This window comes from Heterodontus francisci, chromosome 1, assembly GCF_036365525.1.
Source record: "Heterodontus francisci isolate sHetFra1 chromosome 1, sHetFra1.hap1, whole genome shotgun sequence".
Classification (NCBI taxonomy): domain Eukaryota; kingdom Metazoa; phylum Chordata; class Chondrichthyes; order Heterodontiformes; family Heterodontidae; genus Heterodontus; species Heterodontus francisci.
Window position 1 is genome coordinate 171,682,101 of NC_090371.1, and position 12,749 is coordinate 171,694,849.

General features: G+C 41.8%; 2 protein-coding genes across 2 annotated transcripts in view; one reads left to right on the forward strand and one right to left on the reverse strand.

Moving 5' to 3' along the window:
* Positions 1–12,749, reverse strand: part of sdad1 (SDA1 domain containing 1) — an 86,988-nt gene that overhangs the window by 73,928 nt on the left and 311 nt on the right. Inside the window, exons 2-4 of the mRNA XM_068031186.1 lie at positions 5,828–5,932; positions 2,748–2,846; positions 1,606–1,788 (exon numbers count right to left, since the gene is read on the reverse strand). Of these exons, the coding sequence (XP_067887287.1) occupies positions 1,606–1,788; positions 2,748–2,846; positions 5,828–5,932 (387 nt within the window). The remainder of the gene's footprint in view (positions 1–1,605; positions 1,789–2,747; positions 2,847–5,827; positions 5,933–12,749) is intronic.
* The window catches only part of LOC137373624 (flavin reductase (NADPH)-like), a 67,375-nt gene continuing 67,260 nt past the window's right edge, over positions 12,635–12,749 (forward strand). The window contains exon 1 of the mRNA XM_068038690.1: positions 12,635–12,653. The gene's annotated coding sequence lies outside the window, so the exon portion shown is untranslated. The remainder of the gene's footprint in view (positions 12,654–12,749) is intronic.

Genomic DNA, 12,749 nt, shown 5'->3' on the forward strand with positions numbered 1-12,749 from the left:
TAATTAGTGAGAGGGCTGATTCTGATCAAATCACTTTTGAATCACGACCAAATTTTACATCCCTTCGCAATCTAACCCCCATTTATTGGAATCCTTGGACAGTACCATATGCAGCTCATTTACGCTTGATCCTTTCTCATTCTCCTCCCCTTCAGTTCTGTCTGTCTCTCTTTCTGCTTAATTTCAGACTTTCAATCTCCTCTTTCACTTCAATCTTTTCACTGCATGTTTTTCCTCTCTTTCTTATCCGATTTTTTATCTCTTCTGTTTGTCTCTGCAACAGTTATTGGAGACAAAGCAGCCGCATCAGTGGGCACTGCATCTGGAGCTACGATGAGAAGCAATGCTAGAGCTGATGCTGTATTCTGGGGGCAGAATATGGACTCTCCTAATTAATGGACTCCTGCAAAGGACGATGGCATGTTTATACTCAGGATGAGAGCGCCTGGTCCAGTCAGTTGCTCCAAAGTGGGATATCCTCCTTCCCACTACTAGTCCCAGGAGGGTAACAAGGAAGTGATAAAGGGTGAGTCCTAGTAATAAAATTCTCATCTGAGAAAACTGCAGGTGTTGTTGTGAGAACTATTTCTAAAAATTATAGCCAGCACCGTCAAGTTTTTCAGCAAGAGGGGACTGGGTTGGTACACATATTCCAATCCTTACACTGCTGCTCTGTTTCAGTCAGGATCTGCCTCAGGGATCTAGAAAACTGTTAGTTCTGTAAGGCAGGTTAGGCAGATGGTAACCTGGTGCATTCTTACTGAAATTGCAGGCAAAGCTGTCTGTGATTTGTTTTGAAATTTCCATGACTGGTAAGCTGTTTGAAGGCAGGAGGAATCAAGAGACAGAGCTATGCAGGCTGGATAAAATTGAGCAGGCAGGATCTGGCCTGCAGGCTAAGGAATGGAACACTCCTGCTGTAATACAAAGGGGGCATTATCGTATTCAAAGATCCCTAGCCTTTTTCAGGCAATCGGCAAATTCCAGCCAGTTGCTGCTGGTACGTACAGTAAGGTTTATACAATTTTGACGGGAAAGATCATGGGGGTTATGCTATAAGCTCAATGTCACAACTTCCATGTTTCTGCACCTATGAGTTTTGCATTAACTCAAGTGCTTTGGATTTTTCTTCTTTTAACATTTGTATTTTTCAGGTGCACACTAATGAATCAACCGTGATACATCTGATTCAGACAATGGTTTGCTGGGACATGCGTGTTAAATTACTAACAGTTACAAATACGTAAATCATACTGCACAATTCATCTATGGAGTGGGAGTGGGGTGGTGGAGGAAGTAAAATACTTACATGGAATCTTATTCATAAGGTTCTCTAGCATGACTGACAACAACACCTTAAGCAATATTCCCATATTAGCATCCAACGAATTCTAATTTTTTAAGATGATTTTAAAATGCTTAATTCTAAAATCACTACCATTTAACATAAGAGTTGCCAAAATGTGACATTTGTACATAAGCTACGGGTGAGAAATCCCTTTAAGATAGGAAATTCATTACTAGATTGTACTCCTGCCCTAAATAAATTGAAAATCAAGCCTTGATACTAACTTTGGTTTATAAAGACCTTTTTAAGTTACTCACCGTGTTCACTTTGTTGTTTTTGTGTTTGGCGTTGATATTCTTAATATCAATCACAATATGCATGTATAGAGTCTTTCGCAGGAGTTTGTCTTGACACCTCAGGAGTTCAAAGAACAATTCCAGCAAGCCCGTAGGATTCAGGAGGTTCTTGTTTCTCAACAAAATCAAAGCTTTACAAAACGTCTAAACGAGATTTCAACAAAAAAATTAATACACTAAGATCAAAACTATAGCATAACAATAAACAAGTGAATAAGGTATTTGGTGTTTCTGATCCTTATTTCCAGCGTTCTTTCAATCAGTAACAAGCTACTAGTTGTGCCAGGCCTCTGAGAAAGCAACAGGACACTGCTGCATTTCTCTTTTCCAGCTGTATAAAACTCTGAGAGTGGGATTCAACTTCAGTGGTAATCAGGCAGTTTAAAGCAGGCTGCCAATTTGCGATTGCCTAGTTTGTGCTGTTGCTGAAGTTGAATTTTTATCCCATTGTTTGGACAATTGTGGCCAGAAAGTACAGCTCCCATCCCTGGTCATTCGGCAGTTACAGTACATCAGATCATTCAAGCATTATGACAGCCAATTCTAGTTATCAAGACAGTCTAACTGATCCCAATACTAACAATGTGAATTTAACAATACAGCTTTTACTAAATATTCAAACTCAGTATTTAAAGTATAATTCAGGGAATTGGAATATTTAACATGGACATATAAACTTATTTTTAAAATAAAAAATGCTCCTTAGTAAAATTCTTTATATTTTAAAGCATTTTTACACTAAATTAGTAAGTACTGGACTATTTTACTCAATGCACTATCTGGTCAACACTGAAAAGAATGTGTATTCCCAAGATATCCAGGGTTTTAAATATAAACTCATAGCAGAATAGTTAAAATCCTAAACACCTTAATATGTCTAATTAAATAATATGCACTGCTTGCTTATTCTCTACATTATACATCTACTCTATTATGAACAAATACTGCACTTCTTTTAGGCCCCCCCCCCACCATCAATTGTTACAAAACATCTTACAAGGGGAAATTTACTTTGATGTCACATGACAAGAGGAGACCGGTCAAAAAGAAAAATTTGTTTTTGATTGATCTGTGATGAATATATTATATCAAAAATAGGTTACCATTCGCAGATTTGCATCTAGAATTGTGTGGTGAGAGAAAAGAAACTGTTTTAATTCCTGGGCAAAGTTAGCTAGCTCTTCTGGGTAACAATGAGCAACCTGTGGAAACAAATGAAACGAAGACATTCAGGCATTGTTACAGTAAATAATATGAAGTATTTTACAATTTCACAGGGTGGCAGCAGGGCTGCTATTGTAGCCTTAATGCACCTTGGTTAAGGGTCTAAAATTCCCACTTCTGACTGTTATCCAGGAATCCTTGCTGTAAGTACAGACAGGATGATTTTGGGTAAGGTCAGGGTTGGGCTCTGATGGACTATGCCCCCTGGTCAAACAGTTTGTCAACATTCGTTAGCAAGGCTCCTGAATGAATATTAGGTAGTTGGACAAAGTATTGGTGAACAACTGGTGTCCAAGCAGCAGTCCCATGCAAGGAGTCAATGTCTGCAGCACGCAGAGAAAACCACCAAAAAACAAATAAAACTCCCTCAAATCATTCTCAGTGATTTCAATGAACAAGTAATGGAAATTGAATGTAAATTCTTGAAGAACAGAATAATTGATAATCTAGTTGTGCGAGACCCCTTGGGGATGAGCGACCAAAATATGATAGAATTCTTCATCAAGATAGAGAGTGACGTAGTTGATTGTGAGACTAGGGTCCTGCATCTTAGTAAAGGAAACTATGAAGGTATGAGGCGCAAGTTGGCTATGATGGATTGGGAAATGTTACTTAAAGGGATGACGGTGGATAGGCAAAGGCAAACATTTAAAGAGCGCATGGATGAACTGCAACAATTGTTTATCCCTGTCTGGCGCAAAAGTAAAATGGGAAAGGTAGCCAAACCATGGCTTACAAGGGAAATTAGGGATAGCATTAGATCCAAAGAAGAGGCATCCAAATTCACCAGAAAAAAACAACAGACCTGAGGATTGGGAGCAGTTTAGAATTCAGCAAAGGAGGACCAAGGGATTGATTAAGAAGGGGAAAACAGAGTACGAGAGCAAGCTTGCGGGGAACATAAAAACTGACTGTAAAAGTTTCTAAAGGTATGTGAAGAAAAAAAGATTGGTGACGACAAATGTAGGTCCCTTACAGTCAGAAACAGGGGAATTTATTATGGGGAACAAAGAAATGGCTGACCAACTAAATGCACACTGTGGTTCTGTCTTCACAAAGGAGGACACAAATATCATACCAGAAATGTTAGGGAACACAGGGCTTAGTGAGAGAGAGGAACTGAAGGAAATCAGTATTAGTAGAGAAATGTGTTGGGGAAATTGATGGGATTAAAGGCCGATAAATGCCCAGGACTTATAATCTGCATCTCAGAGTACTTAAGGAAGTGGCCCTAGAAATAGTGGATGCTTTGGTGGTCATCTTCCAAGATTCTATAGACTCTGGAATAGTTCGTACAGATTGGAGGGTATCTAATGTAACCCCATTATTTAAAAAGGGAGGTAGAGAGAAAGCAGGGAATTATAGACCAGTCAGTCTGATGTCGGCAGTGGGAAAAATTCTAGAGTCCATTATCAAAGATTTTATAGCAGAGCACTTGAAGAACAGTGGTAGAATCGGACAGAGTCAGCATGGATTTACGAAAGGGAAATCATGCTTGACAAATCTACTAGAATTCTTCGAGGATGTAACTGGTAGAGTTGATGAGGGGGAGCCAGTGGATGTGGTTTATTTGGACTTTCAAAAGGCTTTCGACAAAGTCCCACATAAAAGATTAGCATGTAAAATTAAAGTGCATGGGATTAGGGGTAGTGTATTGCGATGGATAGAAAATTGGTTGGCGGACAGGAAACAAAGAGTAGGGATAAATGGGTCTTTTTCCGAATGGCAGGCAGTGACTAGTGGAGTACCGCAGGGATCGGTGCTAGGACCCCAGCTATTCACAATATATATTAATGATTTAGGTGAGGGAACTAAATTTGCAGATGACACAAAATTGGGTGGGAGGGTGAGTTGTGAGGAGGATGCAGAGAGGCTTCAGGGTGATTTGGACAAGTTGAGTGAGTGGGCTAATGCTTGGCAAATTCAGTATAATGTGGATAAATGTGAGGTTATCCAGTTTGGTAGCAAAAACAGGAAGGCAGATTATTATCTGAACAGCTATAAACTGAGAGAGGGGAATATGCAGTGAGACCCGGGTGTTCTCGTACACTAGTCGCTGAAGGTAAGCATGCAGATCCAAAAGGTGGTAAAAAAGGCAAATGGTATGTTGGCCTTCATAGCGAGAGGATTCGGGCACAGGAGCAGGGATGTCTTGCTGCAATTATACAGGGCCTCGGTGAGGCCACACCTGGAATATTGTGTGCAGTTTTGGTCTTCTTATCTGAGGAAGGATGTTCTTGCTATAGAGGGAGTGCAGCGAAGGTTTACCAGACTGATTCCTGGGATGACAGGACTGGCGTATGAGAAGAGATTGAGTCGGTTAGGATTATATTCGCTGGAGTTCAGAAGAATGAGGGGGGAATCTCATAGAAAGTTATAAAATTCTAACAGGACTTGACAGGGTAGATTCAGGAAGGATGTTCCCGATGGTGGGGGAGTCCAAAACCAGGGGTCATAGTCTAAGAATGCGGGGTAAACCTTTCAGGACTGAGATGAGGAGAAATTTCTTCACCCAGAGAGTGGAGAGCCTGTGGAATTCGCTACCACAGAAAACAGTTGGGCCAAAACATTGTACGTTTTCAAGAAGGGGTTAGATATAGCTCTTGGGTTTAAAGGGATCAAAGTGTATGGGGCGAAAGCGGGAACAGGTTACTGAGTTGGATGATCAGCCATGATCATAATGAATGGAGGAGCAGGCTCGAAGGGCCGAATGGCCTACTCCTGCTCCTAGTTTCTATGTTATCCCCATTAATGACAAATGCACATCAAATTTGATTCAAACCTTTTAAAGTTAGAGGTACTATAGTGTAACAGTAAAGTGCACAATAAATTTTATCCCTACATTAATCTGTACAAGGCTTCTACTCAACCTTCACAAGAGAGAACATGCACACACTGTTCTTAGTCCCATATATATTTCACTGCAGGCATTTCCTGTTAACAGTGCAGATAAACTTACTTGTGCCAGAAACATCACCAGTTCAGAAAGCTCTTTACTTGGCTTGTCTGGTTGTAGCTTGAAAATCCGTACATTAGACTGGTAGTGATGATACTGCTGTGCGAACTGTGGGAATGAGAAATGTTTATAAAGACAGTTTAAATCATTAACAAACGAGTTTTACATTAAATTCAGTACAAGGGAAAAAGCTTTGGCCAGAATTTTACACCCTCTGGGAGTGGGCTTGGAGGTGGCGATGGGGGTGTAAAATTTGGTTGGATAGTGGGGGTGCCGTGCCCGTCACTTACCCACCCCTACTACTTCACCAGCAGCAGGGTAAATGGCAGGCGCCCTTCCCCCCTTAGGCCAATTGAGGCCTTTAAGCGGCCAATTAATGGCTACTTAAGGGCCTCATCCTGCTACTGGTATTTTATCAGAGGCGGATGGAAACCTCAGTACCTGAGGAGGCCACCTAGTAATAACTGGCAGTCTCCTTGCGGGCTGCAGGGGGCGGCCTCTCCTGATCGGACACCCTGTGCCCCACAGAAGGCCCCCCCCCCACCAGCAGCATGGGCTGCCCACAGTGAAACAAACCCCCCTGTCAGACACTCCAACCCCGACTTGGCCAGGGCCTAGCCGATTGTCCTTGGAGAGGCCCAACCCCCACTTATCTTTTCGGTAGCTGACAACCATGTTCCTCCTCTCACTAGGTGCAGTCCCAGCAGTGGCCACCACTCCTGGTGGCACTGCTGGGACTGAAAGCTGCTGGCCCTCTGACTGGTTGGCAGCTCTTGGAGACTCGCCCACGACTACCTCATCGTTAAATTCCAGCCTTTATAAATAACTGCAGTACCCAACAGTCCCATAGGTGGTGCTATAATAGCTATTTTCAATGTTAAGAGTATCATACGCTGTGACATACAAACATGGCTATTTTGTAGTTAGTGTATACGATCGTGTGATTGCGCAGTCTAGCCATTGGGTTCCCATAAATCACTCAAAAGTTGTTTCAGTACCTGGAATTTCTAATGTCTAAAATAAAGGTTTAGACAAAGCAAAATAATGCATAAAATTACATATTTCACAATTGCATGATTCAGTTTATCCACTGAATTGTCTACAATCATTCTGGATCGTCAATCTACATTGCTGCTCCTAACTGCATCTGTGTGAAGTGGGGGACAAGATTGGGCTTGACTGTGACAGACATTTTGCTATGGGACAGATCATCAATGAAAATTGGTCAGTTATTACTACAGGAACTGTATTCTCGCATAATTTGTTGAGGGAAGGAAAAACAGAAAATTCCTCATTTAATACCTTTATTAAAGTATTTACTTAAAGCCCTCAGCCTCTTCTAAATGCATGGACTTGGATTTGATATTTTTGTCCAAAGCTGTGACTCTGAGCTGCATTTGGATTTCTTCATTTGAATGTGCAGTATTACTACAACAACAACTTGCCTTTAACATAGTAAAACATATCAAGGCACTTTACAGGAGCGATATCAAACAAAATTTGACACTGACACCCATTAAAGAGATATTAAAACAGGCAACCAAAAGATTGATCAAAGAGATAGGTTTTAAAGGTCTTAAAGCAGGAAAGCGAGGTAGAGAGGAGAGGTTTAGAGAGCGAATTCCAGAGCTTAGGAACTTGGCAGCTGAAGGTACGGCCGCCAATGGCGAGAGGATAGAAATCAGTGATGCTCAAGAGGTCAGAATTGGAGGAGGGAGATATCAGGGAGGTTTGTGGGGCTGGAAAAAATTACAGATAGGGAGGGGCGAGGCCATGGAGGGATTTGAAAACAAAGATGAGAACTTTAAATCCAAGGCATTTCTGGACCAGGAGTCAATGTCAGTCAGCAAGTGTCAGGGTGATGGGTGAACAGGATTTGGTGCGAGTCGGGATCTAATTTTTCAGAATGCATCAGTGCCAGTCAGCAATACTGATAAAATATTGTTTATGAGCAGCGAGCAGTTTCTACTCAGAAATTGATCAACATTATCTGAAGAAAAGCCAGAGGACAAATTTAAAAATCTTTACTCAGGTAAAAGTTGTATTAAGGACAAATAAGACACCTATCGTAGCTTTTGCTTTGTGTTTTTATAAATTTTTAATGTGCAGGGAAGGTGGGAAAATATAAATGTGTCTTTCTTCATTTAATGGTACTTAAATTTCCAAATAAGTTGAATTTTGAAGCTAATGAATTACATCCAGCTGTGTTCTGTTGATAGTTAAAAAAGGTAACGGTTAATCACCTACCTGAGACCGATGCTAATTTCGAACACCAATTAGACTCCCCCAATAACTCATCCAATTAAAAAAGGTGGTGGAATCAGATTCCATAACAACTTGCAAAAGGCAAGTATTTGAAAAGAACTAATTTGCAGGATTATGGGACTAAATTGAACAGCACTTTCAAAAAGTATGACAGGCCGAATGACCTCCTTCTGTGCTGTAAGATTTTATTCTATTAGGGAAAGAGACAGAGACACAAACACACCTACAAAGAAAAACACAAATAAAAAGAAAGCAATGCAAGCAGACACTTTCCTGCCTCACTGTAATTAGACTTTGTTTTAAAACAAGTTGAATTTCAAAAGCAACACCACTTTGAGGGAAACAGATGGGTGGAAGGATGGGAGGAAAACTGATTGAGGGTGAGTGGGTCCCTGACCTCTCGCTACCCACACTTGGGGGAGGTGCAGATTGGAGTTGAGGGTTAAGGATGAGCTGAATGACAGCAGAGGAAAGGGGCATGGCAATATACAGAAGTTGAGCAGCTAGTTGAAAGTGGAAGAATTCTGGGTGGTGATGGGTCAGTAAGACGATGAAGGGGTAGGGGACATGATGGAAGTGAGACGTTAGGTGCACATGGAGGAAGGGTGGAGATGGGAAGGGTGCCACGGTGGACATGTTCTTTACAACCGCCATCCCAAATGCAGCCTGCAGTTGTTAGTCGTCTTTTCCCTGTCACACCACCCACCCGAAAGGAAAGGAACAGAGGGCGACACCGAAGGAAAGACAGAGACACAAGGACAACAGAGACAAGTAAATGAGTAACTGTCTTCTCCAAGTTACCATGTGCCACATAGGAACACGAGGAGGCCATTTCGGCCCTCGAGCCTGTTCCGCCATTCAATGAGATCATGGCTGATCCGTGACCTAACTCCCTATACCCACCTTTGTCCCCCTATTCCTTTAATACCTTTAGATAACAAAAATCTATCAATCTGAGATTTAAAAATTAACATCTGATCTAGCATCAAGTGCAGTTTGGAGAATCGAGTTACAAACTTCTACTACCCTTTGTGTGTAGAAGTTTTTCCTAATTTCACTCCTGAAAGATCTGGCTTTATTTTTTAGACTATGCCCCCTAGTCCCAGTTTCCCCACAATAGGGTGGATAGAGAGAAACTATCTGTTCCCCTTAATATCTTGAAAGCTTTGATCAAATCACTGAACCTTCGAAACATTAAGGAATACAACCCAAGTTGGTGTAAGCTATCCTCGGAACTTAACCCTTGGAGTCCAGGTATCATTCTGGTAAAGTTAGACTGACCTCATTCCAAGGCCAATATATCCTTCCTAAGCTGTGGTGACCAAAACTGCTCACAGTACTCCAGATGTGGTCTAACCAGGGCTTTATATAGCTGAATTACAGCCTGGGAAATTAACTAGTATATTAAAAAATGAATTATTTTTCATCATTTCAGTATTATATACACAGTTTACAATTATAGACACCTTCAGTCCCCCAAGTATGTGTAACTCTGAGGTTCTATAGTACAGGACACATTGAGGGATTAGAGAACAATGCATTATGTTTCTCTTTAAAATAGGCACAAGACACAGTTTTTAATGAGATGTTTGAAAGGGAGAAGATTCATTCATCAATTCAGTCTTACAGTACATAGCTTATTCAAAGTTCAAGTGTTGGGAGTTAGAGATACTTGATCCTGATAAGTGGAAAAAGTTACAGTGACAGGCCACAGTTCACCATTGTTAAATGTTTACCTGTTCCAATTTTGGTTTAAAAGTGTGACTTATTTTACTATATATTTTAAAGCAGAAATGCCCATCTGGGTGATGCAGGTGAGCAACATGGCACTCTGGGAGCCACTTAAAGATCACATTTATATTGCCATTAATTTACAACAGGTCAGGCTCGGCTCAGTGCAGGCACTCTCGCCTTTGAATCAGAAATCCAGGCGGACACTCCAGTGAAGTAGTGAGAACTGAAGAACTGATGGTGTGCTGCACTGTCGGAGAAGGGTTAATATCTCATTTAAAAGACAACTTTCAGGAGGCTATAACAGATTTCATAAGTACCATTTGAAGGGGAGCAGGGGAATTCTCTGAGTGTCCTAGCCAATATTTAGCTTTCAACCAAAAAGTACCAAAGAACAAATTACTTGGTCACTTGTTTGTGAGATCTCACTGTGCGCAAATTACAACAGTAATAATGCATCAGAAAGTACTTGAAGTTCTTTACAGCCAATTAAGACAGCCAGAGATTGTGAAAGATGCTCGAGATATGCAAGTCCTTTATCTTACGTTGCTGCTAATGTACAGATCCTGGTGTTCTAATTTCAGTTTTATCCACAAATGAGGTAACAGCCCTCGCCAAACCTCGAGACCCACAAACTTCAAACAGGACAAACAAGGAAATAGAAGACATGAACAGAACCAAGTTGTCTCAGCTCCAAAGGTTGGATTGTCAGAGCTTGAAGGTCACACATGGCTACAGTTTGGACATCAAAACTTCTGATGACATCCTTGTACCACCATAAGCGAGGCTAGAAAGGACATCCACCTGCCATGAACTTGCAGCACTAACATCATCATAAACGTTGACATCAAAAGAAAAGACTTGCATTTCTATAACACTTTTCACAACCACTGGACATCTCAAAGCGCTTTACAGCCAATGAAGTACTTTTTGAGTGTAGTCACTGTTGTAATGTAGGAAACACAGCAGTCAATTTGCACACAGCAAGCTCCCACTAACACCAAAATGATAATGACTGCATAACTGTTTCAGTGATATTAAATAAGAGATAAATATTGGCCAGGACACTGGGCATAACACCCCTCCTCTTCTGCAAAATCGCGTCATGGGATCTTTAATGTCCACCCGAGAGGTTAGGCAGGGCCTCAGTTTAACATCTCATCCAAAAGATACCTCCGACAGTGCAGCACTTCCTCAGTACTGCAGTTCTCACGACTGTATTGGAGTGTCAGCCTTAATTTGTGTGTCCTGGAATGGGACTTGAACCCAGAACCTTGTGACTCAGAGGCGAGAGTGCTACCAACTGAGTCACAGCTGACACACCCCTCAGGTCATTTTAAATACCGAGTAGTGTGAAGGCGATACTAATATAGCCCCAACCCCTCAGATAAGACAATGGTGGAGGTGGGTGACAGAACATATAGAGTGGACGGGAGTTAATGCACCCTAAATTGTTGGCAGATGAGGATGGAGAAGACAACCATTGTTTGAGCCAGGTTTCACTGATATATTCATGGTCTCTTCTCTTTCACAGGAGCAAATGGCCCATAATATCCAGAACTCTCCGATAAAAGGCAGTGGTTCGCCCAACACCAGACTTTTTAACCCCTCACAAGGTAGAAGCTTTGAAAATGATGAGGAGTCATTGGTCAAACCAATGCTGGAGGGCCAATAGCAGCTATGTGCTTGTCTATACTAGCTGCAGTTTACTGCATAATGGTTTGAGAGTGCAAAAATACTAGCAAACAACATAATTGGGCAACTTTCAAAAGATGTAGAGAAACAGTCGTCATAGCCACTTAATGTTATAACATTCCTTCATTTTGTCCCCTCTGGTTAACCTAAAGCAATAGGCCACTGAGGACAAGGAAGAGGGAAATAGACTTCTGAACAACCACATCATTCACCCTTTTTCACTCAATTGCCCAAATAAATTCAGCTGTGAACACTGTAGATAGTTCCAATGAGGGTATTCACCAGTCGAGACACAAGCTAGCACCACAGCCCCAGTGACCTGGGTACTGCCTGAGTGGAGTTTGCAAGTTCTCCTTGTGACTGCGTGCGTTTCCGCCGGGTGCTCCAGTTTCCTCCCACAGCCAAAGACTTGCAGGTTGATAGGTAAATTGGCCATTGTAAATTGCCCCTAGTGTAGGATGTTGTAGGAAATATGGGATTAATGTAGGATTAGTATAAATGGGTGGTTGTTGGTCAGCACAGACTCAGTGGGCTAAAGGGCCTGTATCAGTGCTGTGACCCCCTATGAGGGTGCTGGAGTAATTGGAGGTGAAAGTGGGATTTGACCTTAAGGAGAAAAGGCTCTAGAGAAGTCAGCTCCTAAACTGTTTACTTTGATCTTAAGGGATCTCCTCTAAAAAGTGATCATCTTGGAGGACTTGGGACAGATGGCAGGGAACGCATCATCTCTTTGACACAAGCAACACTACTTTCAGTGAGTGGAGGCCTATAAACAACTGCATCAGCCTCTCCCTGACAGAGAGGCTCCCAGACCAGTTCGTGCATCCAACTCAAATTCTTTCACTACTGGGTTTGAGGAAATTATTTGGAGAGAATAGTAACCAGCTTGAGAGCAATGTAATCTCTCCAGGTCTGCAGAATTTGATCAATGACATCAATTATCCCACTGATCCGTGAACACTCAAGATTCTGTACCCAGCACATGTGGCATGGCTGAAGTTTGCCTGCACAATATCATCCTCTCGTCCTGTGGCAGGTCTTGTGACCTTTCCAGCCAGGTTCCTCAGATGCTGCTCATGCCGGGGTCAGGACACAGGAAGGACTGAGAAGTAGATGGCAGTAAACAGAATTTAAATAGGTTTGCAACTGGGGAATTGTTTAATGAAATCTTAAAGTTTACTCCCCAAGCTGACAGCCGTTAATAATGACTTGATTGACGTTGATACAGCGACAG